Source organism: Lethenteron reissneri, chromosome 23 (genome assembly GCF_015708825.2).
Source record: "Lethenteron reissneri isolate LAM-NWPU_2019-01 chromosome 23, ASM1570882v1, whole genome shotgun sequence".
NCBI classification, from domain to species: Eukaryota; Metazoa; Chordata; class Hyperoartia; order Petromyzontiformes; family Petromyzontidae; genus Lethenteron; species Lethenteron reissneri.
In genome coordinates, this window is record NC_083801.1 from 17,029,502 (window position 1) to 17,049,867 (window position 20,366).

Here is a 20,366-nt window from a genome sequence, read left to right on the forward strand (position 1 = left end):
GAGACGGGCAGCACTCGCCAACATCCACACGCGTCCGCGGCCACCCACATTGCACATTATCACCAACCTGGCACCACCACCGCCACCACGAACACACCGCCACCATAGCACGCATCACCAATCACATGTCACCAACATAGCATCACCACAAGGACAAAGTTCCCCCATATAGGCTTTAACAGACTGTTGGAGCAAGCGCTGTTAGCGAGCACAGGCGCGGCACGTGATGCGGTAGGTGGCCAGCACCGCACCCAGTTGACCTAGGGGAGACACAGGACCGGTTCAGATATTCTCCACGGACGTTGGCCGTGAGTGGGAATCCAACTCGGGTCACCGGGTTCGGCGAGCGGCGCGCTCACCACTGCGCCACCGCTCCCCAACATCACCACCACCCACACACCCTCGGCCTGCGTCGGTCACCGCAGCGGCACTGTGGGGCTACAGCTGGCTTGCGTGCGCTCCCGTGTCCTCGTCTCCCCCCCCTCCCCCTCCTGTGCTGTGCTTCCCCAGCTGTAAGGAGTACCGCAACCTCAACTCGTTCTTCGCCATCGTGATGGGGCTGAGCAACGTTGCCGTGAGCCGCCTCACGCAGACCTGGGAGGTAAAATTGACACCGCGCGCGCCCGCGGTTTCTCGTCTCGGCCCGGCCTAAAACGGCGCCGCTCGGTGACAAACAGCATTGGCGCCACCGAGAAACTTACCCCGACGCCTTGAGTTTAACGCCTTGACAATGCTGTGTTTGTTTTTTTTGCGTGGCTTTAGAAACTTCCCGGAAAATTCAAGAAAATCTACTCGGAATTTGAAAGTCTCATGGTGAGGAAACCGACCAGGTTCGATGTGGTCAGAGCACTCGGAAAGTTGCGAGTTTTAAAAAATCAGGCAGCGGTCAACAGAACTAATCACTCATGTCAGCGGGGAATTTGTTAAATGAGTACCAGTTTAGCGGACGGCTAAAAGTTTTTTTGGCATAGGAATTTTGGAGGTTCCAGCACTGATTGCAGAAGTCATATACTTTGCAGAAGTGTCAGATGTCAGTGCAAGATGTTATCTCCCTCGCCTGGTATGCAGGAGGTCGTGGATTCGATTCCAATCCTGACGCCTATATATTTGGAGTTTGCGTGTCTCTCTCCACGTGGTCGCGTGGATTTTTCTCCGGGTCCTCCGGTTTTTTCCTCCACATTTAGAAACATGCATTTAGAGTATTTGGCTGCTCTAGATTTCCACACGATACGCCACTTCGTTGGGCTACCATTTGTGGCTAGGTCGCTTCTGAAAAAGAGCCACATAGCTTAGTGGGCCTTACCTGGTAAAATAAAAAAAATTGTCTATAGTTACATTTTAGATGGCGATGAGTGCTTGAGCAGGAAGGCTCTGACTTTGCCTGGAATAAAAAAATAATAATAATAAAATAATACAATCCTCAAGTGGGCCCCGGACCTGTGACAGAGCTGTGGCCGTCACCATGGTGGGGACAACCCCCCACATGGACGTGATTTTATTTTTTTCCCGGCTGAGCTACAAACGGCTAAAGAGAGACTCATCGCCGCGTTTCCACCCCGCTGGTCCTCATCAGTATGTCCCCGTTGTGCTGCCGTTGGCACGCCAGGACCCCTCCCGCAACCACCGCGCGTACCGCATGGCCGTGTCCAAGCTCGAGCCGCCGTACATCCCGTTCATGCCGCTGCTCATGAAGGGTGAGTTTGGCCACACGATCGGCACTATACTTCACCGAGTACCATCATCATCATCGTTGTTGTTATTCGTGTTGCACTGATCTCACGACTAAGTGATCTTTCCTTTACAGACATGACATTTACGCACGAGGGGAACAAGACCTTCATCGACAGCCTGGTGAATTTTGAAAAAATGGTGAGCACCCATTTATTCATTCATTCATTCATTTATTTTGATTGCAAACACCTTGGACGACCTGTGAGGTGCCATATATCAGCTCGACGTAATCGACGGCACCGACCTCACGCTCGAACTTGTAACGCCGCGCTTCTCCACCCGGTGGCCGGACCAATGCGGAGCGGTTGCCGTCATTGTCCCGTTGAGGCAAACATGGCGGAGACATCTGCTTGGTTCTTTCGGTAAAGTCACGCAGAAGGGAAGTAATAAAATAATCAAAATAAAACATATTATTGTATTACTTCCCTTCTACGTGACTTTACCGAAAGAACCAAGAAGATGAATCCCTGCAGTCACGAAAGCTTTAAATCGAAATGGCGGAGACATGTCTAACGAACTGAAAACCGCCGTGCATGTGGTGAAACCCCCTCTTTCTTGTGTCTGCGCAGCACATGATCGCCGAGACGGTGCGGACGGTGCGGGTATGTCGCAGCCGCTCCTTCAGTAAGCGTCGCACGCCCTCACACGTCGCTTACAATACGAGGTCGCACTCATTGCGTACAAGGTGCTTGCCACGAGTGAACCACAACAATCTTAATTTTAGAACTTTCGTGACTGCAGGAATTATTATTTGGTTCTTTCGGTTAAGTCACAGTCTAAAGATAAAATAATAAATTAATGAACCACAACACCTTGCCGATCTTGTCAAGGAGCACAAACCAACGTGCGAACTCCGGTCATCCTCGCAGCGGCTTTTGGTTAACCATTGAACAAAGACGGCGTCTGCATCGCGCACTTTCGGATGCGCTTCTACGGCCGCCCGGAATGCGCTCCTCCTTCCCATATTAGGAAGCAACGAGAGCAATGCACTTTTAAAATTTAAATTGAAAACTAATTTCTTCAGAACTGCCTTTTGTGTTCAGTTTGTTGCCCTTACCCCGCATCTCCGCTGGTCCCAAAGAAGTTCCACATGAATACAGACACCAGCAACACGTGCCTACCATTCGTCAGCCACTGCACATACCGCGGTCACCTTGACGCAAAGGGTGATTTTAACGTTAAAGCCCCTTGTGTCGTGATCGCTTTGTGTTTAATGTGAGACGTGGGGCAGACGTCTCGCGCGCACGGTAGCGCCGCACGACCACGTGGTGATTGTCTGCATCTTGAGCCACATTCCCCACCCACTTACGATGATGCACACAAGCCTTCACACATCCATCTGTGCTCATTCTCATGCTCGCAAACGTAGTGTGTGTACATGTACAGCCCTTTTTTGTCAATCCACCGCTAGATGAAATCGCCTCCACAAGCCGGGCTTATTTGTCCATACTTCCCCTCGCTGGTAAGTAGGGCTTGGAGCATAGACACATGGGGGGCTTAGAACGAGACACACCTGTAATCCAGCACTGTGGAGGCAGCGAGGGCTGGTGGAGCACACACGGACGTCGTGAAACTCGCTCGGCGAGGGTCTCGAGGAAGTTGCCGTACCCCGGCTCGCCAGGAGAAGGCGGTACAGAGAATGGGGACCATCCCACCTGTTCCATCTGTACGGGATTGGAGCGACGCTCCAGTTTCCTCCCACATGTAAACGCTCATTAAGTTGGCCAATGACACTTTCATATATGGAGGTAAATCTGGCGCTGGATCACTGCCTGGCTGCCTTTCCCCCTTGGCTGCTTTCCTCGCGCTGAGTGAGCGGACACTGTGCACGTGACAAGTTCAGATTATTGTCGGTACTACAGTGGCATTTTTGCTGGACTGCCCTCTGCGGGCTCACAACGTAACCGATGACCGAATCAACGTGAAGTTCGACCGATCTCGTCAGATCGTGGAAGCTTCGCATGGTTGGGCCTGGGAAGTGTCCTAGGATGTATGGCCACCATGCCTAACGAGCGTTATAGGCTGCGACATCGTGATATTATCATGAGAATGCCGTTGTAATGTTTGTGAATGTGGAGTTAAAAATGGAGTTGCGGCGATTCCTGGCCACGCCCGACATCAGTGGCGAGCGATATCTGAACCGGTGCAAGGCTCCCTCGCGTCACCAACCCGCTTTGATGAGCGTGGTGAAGTAAAGTAACAAAAGCAACCCCCATGACCGAAAGGCGTGCGGAGGCCTTCGTCCAGCAGCTCATTTACCGAGGGCCGTACATGACGTGAATGCTGTGTGCGTGTTCCGCCCCCAGGCCCCGACCCATCGCTCGCCGCCAAGAACCACGCAGACGTGCGCGCCTACGTGCGGCAGCTGGCTGTCATCGACAACCAGCGCACGCTCTCGCAGCTCTCCAACAAGCTGGAGCCGCGGCGCCCCTGAGCCCCCCCTGGTGTCAGCGCCCCGTCGCCGCTCCCCCCGCCCCCAACCCCCGCCGCTGCCCCTCGAGGTGGCTGCCCCTCGAGGTGGCTGCCCCTCGAGGTGGCTGCCCCTCGAGGTGGCTGCCCCTCGAGGTCGCTCTGATCGGCGCCACCGCTGCGCCCAGTGAGGGGCAGCGGTGGCAGCGTTGGTGCTAGGAAGCGCCGACGTCTCCGGCACCGGCAACGCCGACGCGAGTCGAAGCGTGATCCGTTTACGCTCACCGCCACGCGACCCCCACGACCCCCGCGACCCCGCGACCTCGCGACCCCACGACCCACGACCCCAACGGCCGCATGGCACTCGTCTCGATTGCACAAAGTTTTTGAAGCACACGGAAATGTGAATCTCCGCACATGCAGACTTGCAGCGGGAAAAAACGTTCACTAAGATTTGTACTTTTTTTCTACAGCTAGTGAAGCTCGTTATATTCTGGTGATTTTCTTTTTTATCGCTGGTTTTATTTGATTTTGAATGTTTTTATTCCTGACATTTCTCGACAGTTTTTTTGTGGCGTTGAATGATGACCCTGTGAGGCACCCCCATTGCACCGTGCGGTTGACTTCTGTTCTCTTTCGTTAAAACGCTCGTTAAAACCTGGCCGCCGATTTATCAGGTTGCATTCCCCCCCCCCCCCCCCCCAGGTCGTGTCAACACGGCACTTGTATACTATTTCTGTAAAAATCATGACGCCGAGGTGGCCGATTTTACCGCCCTTTCAATCGCTGTTGTCTCTTCGTCGACGAAGCATTGCGCTGACTGCAAAGGAAGCCGCCGCCTGTGCTTCACAATTTCTGCGGCAGCGAAGTTTAACCGTTTGTTAATGATTTTTGTTTTTCCTGTTGCAAAGAAGGGGCTTAACTAAGTTTCCAGCCTAAAAAAGAAAAAAAACACGCTCCAAGCAAAGCACCGAATGCTTTTTAAAAATGTTGTGGACAAAAAAAAAGATTGTGTAGTAAAATACACAAACGGAATGCGTGCGGACGGAGCGATTTCTTTGCTTTTCTCTTGGGAAGGAAGAGATGGTATTTTTGCATTTTTATATAATTGAAATTAGGGTCGACCTGCAGCGGCCCAAACCTTTAGAGCCGCGTGCGCGCGTTCTCCCGGATGCCGCTTTGCGGTGTAAAACTGCAGAATTACCAACTCCCTTCAGAAACATGCTCGGTCACGCGTTGCGTGCATGACCTTCGCGTACGTTCATCGCGCCACGTTCATGGTCACTGTTCGTCGGCTGCAGTTGTTAAATGACGCCTGCAAGCCTGCAGGGTGTGAGATGAGACCTCCCCGCGTCTCCGCTGTGCCCCGGTTCGTGCCACAGTCCATGCCCGGCGCACACCGGCGTCGAGTAAGACAAAGCTGCGTACGGAGGAGGTTTGCGCGGTTTTGCTTCTGCAGCTCTCCGATGTGTATTTCCGTGGCCGTACAGCATGTTGCCTGACGTCTCTGAAGTGGCTGCCATCGCGATCAGCGCCTCCGATTGGCGTACGTCGGCTGTGCACGATGCGAAAGAAGTTCTCCGTACGTACGTGCATCGTGTCGAACGAACAACACCACGCGTCTCAACCCGACGTACGCACCCGGAGCGCTTGCAACCAACGTTGAGTGACCGCCGACGGCAGCGCGCCGCGGCGCCAGCTGCACGCCGAGGCGCGTGGGGTGGCACAGCGGCGAGGCGCACCCCGTGAGAGCCTCATGCGTGAGACTCTCACGAGAGCTCTCACGTGAAGAGCCCGTAGCGCCGCGTTCGCACGCGGCTCCGCGTTTGTACGAGCCGTGAGCGATTTGCCGTTGTTTCTCAACGGCAACTTTACACCGAAGACATGAGGTCCCCCCCCCCGTCCCCCGTGTCGCCTTGACAAGACTGTTGGGGCGAGTGGTGTTGGCGAGCAGCACCTTAGGCATTTTCATCGCCTGCTAGCCGAGCTTACAATTCGTGTAGTGCGGCGCTAGGAAAGTAGCCGTGGTGTGACCAGTTCCCTGATATGAACTTGGGAAATGTAAATGTCACTGGCTCCAAAGGAGCAATCGCCCTGTTTCAGTGGTGATTGTGGCTGATGCTCAGGCACTCAAATGTAGGTGGTGGTGTGTGTGTGTGTGGGGGTGGGGCAGGGGTCATATGCTGACAAGTGTTTATTTGTCAATAGTAATTAGTGATGTGCATATGCATGGTGATCTGTTGAGCAGGGAGAATTGACCGCACTGATGAGTGGTGTGCGTGTGGCGGTGCTGATGAGTGGTGTAGCAGTGCTACTGATGAGTGGTGCGCGTGGCGGTGGTGATGAGTGGTGTAGCAGTGCTACTGATGAGTGGTGCGCGTGGCGGTGGTGATGAAGTGGTGTGAGTGGTGGTGCTGATGACTCGGAGGGCCAGGCAACAGGGGAGGGATACTGAAGCTCGCATTGCTCAGCCCCGCACCCGCAACAGTAACTTTGGCGCTTCCCAGGAATAAATCTGCCCAGGAGTTCTCAGACATGGGTCGTGTTGTTGAACTGCTGTGCAAATCCCAGTTTCGTTCAATTTACCATGTTCATGCATTTAACGGTCAACTTTATTCCAAGTGTTAAACTGTTGGAGGTATCCAAACACTGTGTACTGTATTGTTTATGGCCAAAATGTGTTTTTGCTGTCGTCAACCAAATGTGTTGCACATGAACACAGTACGCACTATGATACAATTACCTTTCGCGCTGCGTTTTTTTTGTTTTAAACGCGCAATCTCATTGCAACTACTGAATTGGCAAGTCCTACTAAACTATGGCGCAAGCTTTATTAATCTCTCACCTGTTCTTATAATTAGGGTTTAATTTTGCCAAAAGTATTTTTGAAAATGACGAACCTGTTACTTTCTTTTGTATAGCCCAGTATTTATTGTTAATTTATATGCACATCTATATTGTAATATAATTAACTGTGTACATGTCTCCCTGCAATTAGACGTCTTTAGTCGTATATTAAACGGAGAAGCGTGCTGATTACTTGCTGCTAGCGTATCTCCAGCACCCTCGCAAACATGCCAACATGTTTTAAGCCTGAGTTGCCCCTTGGATTATACATCGATCTCTTTGCCATGCTCTTGCAAAGCAGCAAGTGGGTTCTTGCAATAATATATACAACTGTCACTTTGTCGTGCATGTATTTCATTTAAAAAAATACAAAAAGTGTTGGTATGATCGTGGCATGGCTCTGGTGTTTTATTGACGTTTAAAAATATATATATTTTAACGTGATGAGACCTCTCTCCACGCGTTGCTGGGACGTGGCAGAAATAACCGTGGGAGTTGTGACGATGTCAGGTGGCGTTACTGCCCAAGTGGAGAAGGCCCTCTCTGAATTCCCTCCCTCCTGAAGACCGGCTCTGTAGTAAAACAGAAAACACTAGACTGGCCAACTCAATGATTTATTTCACTCTGGACACTCACACCAATGACTCTGTAAAAATGCCGGCAGTTAAAGCGAGATTAAAGACAAAGCAGATGCAGGGGGCAATTAAGACCCCGTTGCGGTAGAGGAGGCGAGAGAACTTTTGACGACGATGCCGAGCTTTGGATCGGCCATGACAACCGAGGGGCTTTCACGTCGTTAGAGCGCCTTTTTTTTATGCGCTTGCCCCATATCCAACTGCGTTAGCAAAAGCACGCTTTCCCGGCCGCATTAGTAGTTTGTGTTCAATAAACGTCCCCAATAAAATATGCATGATTATTTCAAAAGCATTCGCCACAATTGGCCATTTTTAAGCCCATTACTGTCACCGTACTGTCGTCTTGCCTCGGCTTGGACTAAAAGACCTTGCCATCGCGGAAGGATAAATTACATTCTTGTTTTGGCCATTGCTATAATCGCCGCAGCGTCCTTTATCTCCACTCTCCTTGCCAAGACCCCCCCGAATCGCACCAGGAATCCCGTGCGGCGCTCATGAACTCCACCGCCTCGTTCATTTCGCAGTCGCCTCGAGAACCATGGGTGGAAAAAAACCCGATTTTTTCCAGCGGCAGGCATCGGGTTTTTTTTCTTTAAAATAATTAAACCCGATTTCGGGGAACTTAAAACCTGGTTTAATGAATACGAAACTCTGAGAGGCTTAGGCTGCTTCTTCGTCGGTGCTGCTATCGTACTCGGGGGGGCCGTCGGGCACAGGGTAGTCGTAGAATGCGGCGGGCAGGTTGGTCTTGATGAACACGAGCTTCTCCTCCACAATCGTGGGCGCCAGTGAAGTTCCTTAGCTTGGAATGGATGAAGCCCATCGTTGAGAAGTGCGGTTCTGCAATTAGAACCAATGAAACCGGATTTCTCCCAATCTCAGATGATCGGGTTTAATATAAAACGACAATTAAACCCGATTGTAAAAAACCCGACTGTGCCACCTTTGTTGAGAACATCGCGTGGCGTTCTGCTGCTGCTGCTGCGAAACAGAAAGACTTCTTCACAATTTTGACTAACCGCCTGATGAAGCCGGTTGTAATTCACCAGCGAGGACGTCGTACTCGAATTGTAAATGTTGTGCGTTTACTCTCCAACACACCGGTGGTGCTGAAGTCGTCACCAAATGGCACGTTTTGTTCACGTGACGAACCTGACCGATCGGTCGCGACGGGTGGTGGTGGTGGCGGCGGATTTAACGACACATTCACGCGATCTCACCCCAAAACCCTTTGTCGTGGATATTGGTCGCGAAAGCCCGCGTGTTAAAGCGGTGCTGGCTTATGCTGGCTGTACCACTTCCCACGGCACCTGCACCTATTGTCCGTGCAGTCCCCAGGGAGGAATGTGCCACAACAACCGGCGTGGAGGATGTGGATGCGAGTTTGTTGTTTTGTGGGATGAGGGCGGGGGAGGTTATCGCTCTATACCAACAACTGTACGGTACTGCTGGTCCAGATGTCTTGTGACTACCCCCTCCCTCCCCCCCCAATTAATCGACCCATAACACATTTTTCTATTTGCATACTCATATCTGTTTTAAATAAACCTTACTTTCTAAAATATTCCGTTTTACAAAATTCAAATGGGGGGGGGGGCGGTCACAAGACATCTGGACCACTCTGTACTTCCTACCCCCACTGGGGAGCCGATTAAACGACGCGGATTCTGAATCCACCACAGGGGGCTGGGGGGGCTGGGGGGGGGGCTGGGGGGGGGGCTGCAGGGGGGGGGGCTGGGGGGGGCTGCAGGGGCGCGCCCACGGGCCCTCTCTGCTCCGCAAGGCGCTCGCTCGCGGCCAAACCCCTCCGAGGTGAAACTGCTGTGTCTGTCGCGGTGGAACTCTGACTCCTCAGAGGGGGTTTTCTTCACCGCCGCTGCCAGTGGCGCGCGTCGATTCCACTCCTTGCGTTCTTGGCAGCGACGCAACACCGTGGCGGGAGCGAGTCGAGGTTGTCTGGTGGCCACGGCGAGAGAGGGCTTCTTCAGGAGCGAGCGGAGAGAGAGCGAGCGAGCGAGCGAGACGACGCCGCTGGCTGAACTCTGCGCGCAAGTCGCCGATCCACATCTGGACTTGAATCAACGACGTCCCATTGCGTCTCGACGCACGCGGTGGCGGCGATTGTTCGGCGTGGGCGACGGGGAAAAGCCGCGTCAGGTCGGAGTCTTCATGCCGCGCGAGAGGGGCGACCCCGCCGAGCGGCAGATTCTTTTTGTATCGGCTCCCACACGCGGCCCCCTCCATCCCTCCCTCCCTCCTGCTCCACCTCCTCCGCCCCTTCTCCTCCTCACCTGTGGCCCGCTAACCGCGCGCGCTCTCTTCCCTCTCTCTCCTCTCTCTCTCACCTGCCGCACCAAGCTGAGTGCAAACACGTGCGTTCCAACAACAACACGAGCGCCGGTTTGTTGACGTCCCCTCCCATAACGACGGAGTCTAGTGGCTGTCAGGGACGTGTCGCCTTCACAGACTGTTGCGGCAAGTTGCCCTGAGCGAGTAAGCGCACCCTATGAAGGCCGGCACGGCACACGAGGGGGTGGGTGTGGCCGCGCACCACGCCCGACCGCCTTTGCCTCCCTAGTGGCGATGTTTACTACACACCGCACCAGGGTACTCGTTTTGAGGCTGAGTCGACCTAGGGGAGGCCCAGGACCGGTGTCAGATAATCTTCACTGGTGTTGCCCGGGTGTCCGGGTTCGTAGCGCAGCGCGCTAACCACTTACACTACCGCTCAGCAGAGGGCAGTGGTGCGTCAGGAACATCCATTGTTCTGAGTTCTCGTATCTATACCCCCCCCCTCCCCGGCCTTCATCAAATGGCATTGACCATCGTGGCGAAGTATGGTTGAGTAACCCCCACGACCCGCACGGCGTGGGGAGCCCCCCCTCATCCAGCAGTGGACTGACAAAAGCGCCGTACCTGTGTGAACGAATGTCATTCGTCCAAATCCTAGCCTGGTAACTCAATCCTCGGATCAGAGAGCGTGAGGCTCAGTGAGACGGAGCGCTTCTCTGGCACGCTAGGTTGATCCTGATATATTAATTCACATTCCTCGCCTTTTGTTGACAACTTTGCAATTTATGAAAGTCCAAAGGTTTGTGCGCGTGAGATAATATTCAGTTGTCGATGTCACTGTCGTTTCCTGGAAAGCGAGCGAATACTTGGAGCTTTCAGGCAGTCAACCAAATGTGGGGTGATAATTGCATTACGTCCTCGTGAACGGTCCTGAACGGACATGTAGTACCGACTCTCATCAGTGCGAACGGTGTGAATTTAGCGAGTTTTTCGTGAGTTTAAGCGTTGCGCAAAGCTCTCTAAAACCACACCAAAGGAACAACAGGTCATTAAAAGCTATGGGCTCTGTAATGTTACCTGCAACCACGGAATGACCGGTAAAATCCCAAACAAAATGGATTTTTGCGTTCGCCGTTATTACAGCGCTTCTGGATAGGGCTGCCTACTGATTAATTCTCTTCTGACATGAAGCTTTCGTGACTGCAAGGAATCATATTCTTAGGTGTTTTCGGTAAAGTCACGTAGGTAAAACACTTGATGCAGCTAATCTGGCTGTGACTGTCCCACCTGATGACGGGGACTTGTGTTGCCTCCGAAACGTCGTGATCTTTATTTTATTTTATTATTTTATTAATTTTGATGTTTTACCTACGTGACTTTACCGAAAACACCTAAGAATATATCTTCTGACAATCGCTTATTGTCCATAAAATGGCCAAATTGGCTGTTGAAAATGTCACCCTGCAAGACAGAGCCATTCTCCTAAGCGACCCTTGGGCCGGCAAAGGTCGCGCGTTGACGACTCATACTCTTTGGTTCTTTCGGTAAAGTCACGTCGTTAGAAATAAAATAAAACAAATCACGACGTTTCGTTGACGACTCGTTAATGATCAAAGTCTCCTGCGCGTGAGGTACACCACTCACCCAGCTCGTTAGCACGCGGCACATGCACAGACGCGAACTCGCCTTTACGACCTGCATGGCAGAGCGGCATTGCTCATCCGAGCAAGGGGGGGGGGGTGTCGATGTTTACTTGACAGTATCTGTCATAATTGTTTTAAAATGCTAACAAAAAAGGGTGACGGGCACGGAACATGCCCACAAAAAAAACATTTTGTGTGTTTTATGTCTTTTTTTGATAGCAGCGTGGGCAAGCAAGAGGAACTTGGTGCATGTTACAAACTGTTGGGGCAAGTGCTTTTAGCTAGCACCTATGAAGGCCGCAGTGCTGATGTTTACACACTGCACCGAGCACTCATTTAAGGCCGAGTCAATCTAGGAGAGGCCCAGGACCGATTCAGTGTCGGGTCGCCGGGTTCGTAACGCAGCGCGCTAACCGCTACACTTCCGTTCACCTCCACACACACACATACGAATCATATATTACTGTATATATATTAGGGATGTGCAAAATGAAATGGTGTCCTGACATATTGCAAAAACCATCACAGACATTTTGCCTCGTTTGACCAATTTATACAGACGCACGCTCGCGGCCCGTGCTGCTATGTGAATGGGCGTCAGCTGTTTTTGCAAACCGAACTCGAGCAATATTTGTTTGCAATGAAATTGTGAGATGTACTACTACGAGCCGCTGTAATTGGTTATAGCTAGTTGCACTCTATGTAAATGAGCACTGCTTCCTCTGACAAACAGCACTAACTGGAGTTTGAAGGCTGCGCGGCTGATTGAAGTAATTGCATATTTCTGTGTTGCCTGTACTTAAATGAATACATTAGGCTGTCACCCAGCGGTAACCGAACAGACAATTCCTCAGTGGCAGGCGCTGATTTCTTATTATGCAAGGAGGCAGATTGGGGATGAATCATGCTGCCAATTGCTGCTAGCTGTCCTCCGCTAAATTACTTGTTCATTTTCACTCGCACGCCTGAGTGGCTGTTTTCACAACACAATCGCAATTTTCCACACTCGTCTCCCAGTGTCGCGTGACCTGCCCGGGACCCGCCCGTGATTAGTTGTGCTTTTGGCGAAACGGGCTTCCCGATCGGTGCGCCACATCCTGGCTCGGCAAATGAGCGCGAAGGACGGCGGGTTTAGATGTTTCGCTTGCTTTGGTTCGACAGATCCGCAAAAAAAAAACAAATACGTTCTGGGAGTACAATTATTTTTGCACGCGTGATCATTTTATACACCATTAACTCGACAATTATAATGAACATTGACGGCTTTTTTCAAGTTAATTAGTTAGAACATTGCATTCTAATTGAATACCGATTTACATTAATTTAGCGTGGCTATTATTAGCATTAATAAGACTCGCAGGACGTGGTACGCGTGTCGCTAAAGAGTAAACAGCAGTGGCTCATTCTTTGGTTCTTTCGGTAAAGTCACGTATAAAGATAAAATAATAAATTAAATAATAGCATACTACAGATAAAATAATAAATTAAATAATAGCATACTACGACGTTTCGATTGCAGCACAAGCAATCATCATCAGGTATAAAAGAAATAGCAACAAAAATCTAACCAGAAAACTATAGACAGACATATAAGCAGATAGATATCACAAGGATACACAGAGAGAGAACACGTATCGGCACAAAGAGAGAGGTCGTCTCTGTGACGAGGCCTTAAATATAGAGAGGGGGCGGGGGCGGAGAGAGGGAGAGGGCAGAGAAAAAATTAGCATGTCAATGAGTGGACGACGACGTGGTACGGTACGCAAGCTTGAAAATTATCTTTATACGTGACTTTACCGAAAGAACCAAACAATAATTCCTGCAGTCACGAAAGCTCCAAAATTAAGCAGTGGCTCACTTCCCGATTTTGGTTCGACAACGGGAGTCGAGCCTTGCTGCAGTGTACGCGTGCACCGCGTTCACAATTGACGTTTAACTTTTACGGCACTTTTACACCCAACCTCCCGTGAACGTCTCCCTCACTTAATGAGTGCAACAGGAGAATAAAACGTGCACATAACGGAGAAGAACATCACACGCATAAAGAGTTTAACGATTCCACGTACATCTCACCTAATTTGATATTCCCCAGAGAGCAGTGCCCGTGACAGCCCCCCCCCCTCCCCCCCGTCCATCACCGAGTGCCCCAGCATCCACTTCTTAAAGAGATCCCATTAAACGACCGGTCTCCCGGCAGATTTTTTTTTCCCCAGCGGCTTTAAATCGCCGACGGAGACGCGCCGCCGCATTTGGGATCTAATGAAACGGCCGCATCAGCAGCGGCGAGCGTCTCTTGTCACGCTGCCTTGTCGCATGACAGACGGGCGTAATTTACACGAGATTCCGGCAAAGCCACTCCCAAGCCTGCAGCGCATCACACGGCCATGATTTCCAATTTATATCGCGGACGCTCCCACCACAGATTTAATTACCAGGCACGTGACAATAAGCGTCGACCAGAACAGATAAGGGGGATGTTTGCGTTGCCTCGTTAAATGATGTCAGCAATTAAGGCCGATAGACTCCCAGTTCTGAAGTCAAGGTTAAATGAAAGTAGTTTTGCTTGTCAAGCGAGAGATTTAAAAGGGCGCTCGGCCCGTGCATATTGTGAGTCTAATTAGACAGCTATTTAAACATGCAGATACGTTTAATCACCCTGCGTGCACCATCCGTTTTTAATTAGTTCATCACGCTCATCATACTCCAGCTGAAATAAATTGCAATACAGAGATATAATGGATTTCATCAAGATAACTTTCTGATGAAATTGTGCTGATGGAAAACTAAACAGTGTTTACTTTCGTACTCTGTCCTTAAATGTCGTACAACTAGATTTCAATTATTGTTGGAAATATTTTTCTTAAACTTGTATGTTTCACAACACTTTTGTACAAATAGATCGAATGTCAAGATTACAAATATACTGTATTTTTTCCTCGATATATTCTCCAAACTTTCAGATTTTTGTTTAAAAAATCTGTCAGAAAATCAAGCCCGGATACATTTCCGAGAATCCGGATTGATCCAAAACCGAGAATTAATGTGATGTCAAAAGTGGTGTCACGTGGTATCGTTAACGTCACTATTGTTAGCAAGAATACAATATACATGAGCGCACGATGGAAACTATCCGAAAATGTAAAATTGCCACAAATATCAGAAAATTGTCTTATTTTTTTTCTCTCTCTAAAATTTGGAAATGAAAATCGAATCCTCGCTCTATATCTGCATACATTTCGCCATGAGTAATTCACCCACTGAAATCACACCGCCCAGGAAACTTTTTTTTGTATTACCTGCATCATGAAAAATACGACTGCGATTTTCTGTAAGGTTTGAGCGACCTATTCGGGAGCCAGATGCCCGTGCTTGCATTAAGTCCGGTTTGCTGCCAGTAATTGCAGCAATTTGTCGTGCTCCGGAATAGCGAGTCGCGCGCGCTAACACCGACGCTTGCCTGCTGCCCGCCCTCCTCCCCGCGCCTGTAAGCACGGCGTGTCCTGGGCTAAATAATTCTCTTCGTCGGCCGCCTCTGTAGGCTTGCCGAGATTTCCATGGGGGGGGAGGGGGGGTGCAGCACCGCACACGTGGCCCAACGCGTGTGACCTCACATTATACAGGGTGGCCCAAAATTCAGGACACACCGGGTTATTATATTTATTTTAATAAATCACACAGGGCTATTTAATTTATATTAACAGCTTCAAGTTGACTTCCATTAACACGAATGCATGTGTAGTGACATCACTGTATTGTGCCGGCCCTAGACGGCCATGGCGTGCGATGCACTTACATCGTGGACGGTATCGTGTGTGTTGCAGAGTGATGCGGCTCTAGCAGAGCACGGCGTGCGATGCATTGTCATCGCGTACACCCCGTAGGTGGGTGTAGCACGAGCCCGAGCGGGGCTTGGTGAGCGCTGGGATAGCGAGGGCACCACGCATAACGTGCAGTGCGGGCTCCCACTAGAGGGAGCGGGAGAGTGTTAGCCCAGGGACAGGGTTGACCCGGGCCATGGCACTCTGGTTGACCCCGTAGGCACGTGATCCGGAGTGTCCATCGGAAGGCCCCCAAGCGGGGCGGGGGGGCTAGGGGGTGATCACGTGTCCGGGGGAGCTCTCGGGAGGGATCGAGAGCTGGAACGCTCTCGAAGTTAGGCGGGGCCAAGGGCGGAGCCGGCCCCGACCCGCGAGGATATAAGGTGGGTCCCTGGGAGGGACCGGGGCTGCGACGTTCTGCAAGTTGGAAGCTCCACGTCCCACGTCTGAAGGGGCACCAACACGTGGCCCCGGACCCGAGTCCGGGTTCGTTCCGCCGTAGCCCTGACTCCTGTATGGTCGTGTGGTTAGCTGCGGTGGTCACCACCCTAGGCTGTATCTGGTAAAGGGGCAGCTACCCCCTTAGTATATAAGTGTTGTGTAATAAATGTGTTGCCTCTGAAGAAGAACTTCTGTGACTCAGTTGGACCTACTCCACATGCATACATGATCTACAGGGTTCTTGGTCGAGTTTTTTTGAAACAACGAATTTTTAAGTTACCCTCACAGAGAGAAGAAACATGTTTTAATAATGATAATCGGTTAAATATTAACTGAAAGAGTAAACAGTTAAACTGTTTTAATTCCAGTGCTAAATTAAATTAAAATAACCCTACGTGTCCTGACTTTTGGGCAGCCCGATATATGTATAATGCTCTCACAATCTTAACACCCTAACGGTCATCATGTGTTTGTATTTAAATTATAAATGCAGCCGCTGTCGTGGCATATCGCTATAATTCATCTAGAGACAAATTCCTCCGAGGAGTGTTTAATTTAGGATGCCCTCTGCCCATTTTTTTTCACGGAGAAAATGTGCCATTTACTAGCGCTTGCAATGACAACAGAGGAGATAATGGTACCTCCTTTGCCAGTACCAAAATATACTAATAGGGTTTTCCCCTTTTTTTCTGGCAACAAAACTGACACCTTTTGCAAGGAATCATACTTACATTAACCACAATACTTGCAGTCAAATGCGAACAAAAAACAATACTCTGATAATTTGCGCCTTTTGGCGTCATCTGGTCGAACACCGTATGAGACTAGGCTCTAAAGAAAGCTGTCTCTGGTGTGGACCAATCAGTATTGTTTTTTTTGTTTGCATTTGACTGCAAGTATTGTGGTTAATGTAAGCATGATTCCTTGCAAAAGGTGTCAGTTTTGTTGCCAAAAAAAGGGGAAACCCCCTATTAACAGAGGAGATGTTGATTTAGGCCAAGTCACACTCAAACATAACAAGTTGCAATTAAAACAGAAATTGTAATTAGTCAAATCTCGTGAAACTATTGACTGCAAGTGAGCCAAGTGCGCTCCACAAGACTGTGTTTCGATTCCTGCTGGCCGATTAGACTACTACTGGCTTTGTGTTTGCTGTTTCCGTACCAGGGCCCATCATAATGAGATCGGCAGCAAAGGCACATTTATAAATTAAAGTTCACCGAGGCCAAGTGCTGCCAGGCTGTGTAACATGCCATCAGTTAATTCTAATTAAATATCTGCATGCTGGAATTTCACACGTCATTATGTTTGTGGCGAGTGTGAAATGCACGCCATTAATTTCAAACAAACGAGCTTCGATCGATCATTCTTTGTGATCGCAAAGCACACACAGCATGCGTAACAGCAGACAACAAAACCTATACCACCCTCGCGGTCAATTATAGATGGGGAACAAAAACATCGGATGCATCGGTGACGTCGACGATTTGGTTTCGATACTTTGATTTTTTTTCGTAATTATGTAGATCCCTATGTTAAAATCGGAATTTTAAAAAGGCCAAAATATGGTTTAAGCTCTTTGATAATAAAACAAAATGCCCCTTCTTCAAATGACAGCATTGGATTTAACACAAGCAATTGATATTATGTGTAATTTTGAATCGAACTAGGGCTGATATCTAAAGAGGGAGAGTCCAATCTGGCCAGTTCACCATGTCGAAACCGGTCCACAGTTTGCTAATGTTGCTGAAATTATGCAGAAGGCCGTGTAACCCATGGGATGTGTAACAAATACGGTAATAACGTTTTGGTTCTTTCGGTAGTCACGTAGAAAGAAAATAAATTAAATTATAGAATACAACGTTTCGATTGCAACACAAGCATTCGTACCTGATGACCATTGCCAACCCTATCCCTAAACCAGAATCCGAAGCCTCGTATCGAAACTCTCGCTCAACACGCGCTTAGTGGGAGGTCACTCCCCACTCGCTGCTGCTCCCTCGGTGTGAAGTTGCCTCCATCCCCATGACCGTGCATACTGCAGGCACGGTGACCTGCCCACGTTGTGGCTGAAATCCTCTGGTCCCTCTGCCGGTGAGGCCCTTAATCTCTCGCTATCCCCACGTGAAGTTTCGTCTTTCACTATCGCGAGGCCTCCAACCCCTCATTCTCCGTCTAACGATAAACAGAAGAAACAACAACAACAACAAAAATCCTCCTTCCCTTGTTCCTAAGATGCACGTGGGAGCTCGTGCCTGTGCAGCGTCTTGAGATGAAAGTCACACTGAAGAGTTTACCACTTAGACTTTCGCGACCAATATTATTCATAGTAATGGTTTTTGGGTTAGACCGCGTAAGTATAAATGTGTCGTAAACCTCCACTACCCGACACAGCTAATCAGTAAGGGATTTGTCACGTTAACAAACAAAAAAACGCCAAATAGTTACGACTTCAGCCCACCGGTGTGTTGGAGAGCAAATCCACAACATCTACAATTTGAGCCGGACAACGTTTCGCTGGTAACTACATCCAGCGTCATCGGGCGATTTGCCAGAAGAGTGAAGCAATTCACCTGCTGGCGGTCATAATGTTCATGTTTTTATTTTTGCGGTTGCACCCGATTCAAGAGCCGAATGGCTCACAGGGCTATACCAAATAAATGAAACTGAAACTCAAATGAAATAAATAGAGCAGCAGTACGACGTCATCACTGAACTCAATCAGGTGCAGAGATCACAGGCGGAGGAGGTATTGTAATTATATAATAGATTAGTAATCAGTGAATTAGTATGTTTCCTCTATAAGGAATTATAACTGTAAGATGTATTACTTATTAATACGCTTAAGAGGCTTTTGTTAAGCTCACACGAGATTTCGGACGGAAGTTGCTCAATCCCAGACGCAATGCGGCACTCGGTCATGTCATGCACTTTTAAATCTAGCATTGACAACTCATTTATTTAAAACTGATTTCTTTTTCGTGTGTTTAGTTTGTTGTCCTTCCCCAGCACATCCGCTTCGCACGGTTAACTACGTACGGTGCGAAAACAAATTCTACATACATATATGCATGTCTGACTGCCTTGACAAATTCTCTATTAATAATGATAGTTTACACGTATTTGTAAAGCGCCTTCCACTAATGTCTCAAGGCGCCTATTGTATTTGACTCTCCCATGTGACTATTACGGTGGCACGTTAAAGACCATTGGACATCGGCATTGTCAAAACCAGACCAGGATCCAAACCCACAGGCAGCCATGGTTTTGAAAAACATTGACTAGAAAACATAATTTCATAACAAATGTCCTCGCCGACATTACGAATGCCCAGCAAGGGTGTTTACTCGCTTTCCGTCGGCTTTAGCTCCACACAAAACGGGAGCGAATGTCTTGGTTCACTGATGAGGGGATAGTGTTGAGCACGAGAGACTTAAGCAACGAATATTGTGTCGCACTCACCTTCGGGTCCCCCCAGCTCCAGGTGCAGGGTCTCCGGGTCAAGGTGCAGGGTGCCTGGGTCAAGGTGCAAGGTGCCCGGGTTCAGGGTGCCCGGGTTCAGTGTCCCGGGTTACCCAGATAAGCTGAGCTGCCCCTGACCCTGTCATACCCTCGGCTGTGTGGGATTTGTCGCTGCGGTCCCCAAACTCCAAGTCGCCTCTTGGCCTCAACCGAGCAACATCTCAACGTCTGCACACGCCCTGAGGCAGAGGTCGCAACCGGGTACCCGATACCCGTACCCTACCCGATACCCGGCTACCCGTACCCGGCCGGGTACGGGTACGGGTAGCCGTTTGCGACCCTGGTGTGGCCGGGTATGGTTACGGGTAGGCCGTGAGTCACTGGTGAGTAACCGTTTGTCACTCATTTGCGACCCTGGTGCGGCCGGGTACGGGTATGGGTAAGGAATCAAAACCCGTTTGCGACCTCTGCCCTGAGGACATTTGACACCCGGTGTCGAACCAGGTGTCAAAAGAGTCTGTGGACTGGGGGACTCCGCGAACCCTTGGTTTGTGCGGGTTCTCGTGGCTGTGCAAGTCTAGTAGAACTGGGATTGATACACATCGGTAACATCGATGTTTTATTTCCAACACATACATTGATGTTTTGCCAACGATCTCGATCCCTCCGATAACATCTAAACAACGATGTTTTCCTTTTGTCCACGTACATTTTAAGCCATGATGATGAAAAAAGCAGGTCCCTCCTCATACGTCGTTGACAGGTGTATATGATGTAGAAAGGGTTTAAAGTTAATATTCTGGAAAGTGGACAAGGTTGCTATCGATTGAGTGTTGGCTCTGCAACAACAGCCGTGCCTTTGTAAATGTTGATATAATCCGAGCATTATATATGACAGCTGTCATTTTCACTTCTCATAATCCCGTACTCAATACACTAAAATCTTGACTTAAGGCTTTCGTGACTGCAGGAATTCATATTCTTTGGGTCTTTCGGTAAAGCCACATAGACAGAAAATTAATAAAGAAAAAAAATATCACGTTTCAATCGAAACACAAGCAATCGTCATCAGGTGAAAAATATAGCCT

The 20,366-nt window shown here is 49.5% G+C and overlaps 1 protein-coding gene across 6 annotated transcripts in view; it reads left to right on the forward strand.

Moving 5' to 3' along the window:
• The window catches only part of RAPGEF4 (Rap guanine nucleotide exchange factor 4), an 88,614-nt gene extending 81,239 nt beyond the window's left edge, over positions 1–7,375 (forward strand). For 5 of the 6 annotated variants that reach the window (XM_061557544.1, XM_061557546.1, XM_061557548.1 and 2 more), the window contains 8 exons: positions 511–601; positions 763–813; positions 1,607–1,694; positions 1,805–1,869; positions 2,301–2,355; positions 3,143–3,193; positions 4,038–4,232; positions 4,265–7,375. In XM_061557544.1, the coding sequence (XP_061413528.1) occupies positions 511–601; positions 763–813; positions 1,607–1,694; positions 1,805–1,869; positions 2,301–2,355; positions 3,143–3,193; positions 4,038–4,165 (529 nt within the window). In that variant the 3' untranslated portion in view covers positions 4,166–4,232; positions 4,265–7,375. The remainder of the gene's footprint in view (positions 1–510; positions 602–762; positions 814–1,606; positions 1,695–1,804; positions 1,870–2,300; positions 2,356–3,142; positions 3,194–4,037; positions 4,233–4,264) is intronic. The other variant, XM_061557545.1, reaches the window with a different exon arrangement.
• The last annotated feature ends 12,991 nt before the right edge of the window (positions 7,376–20,366 follow it).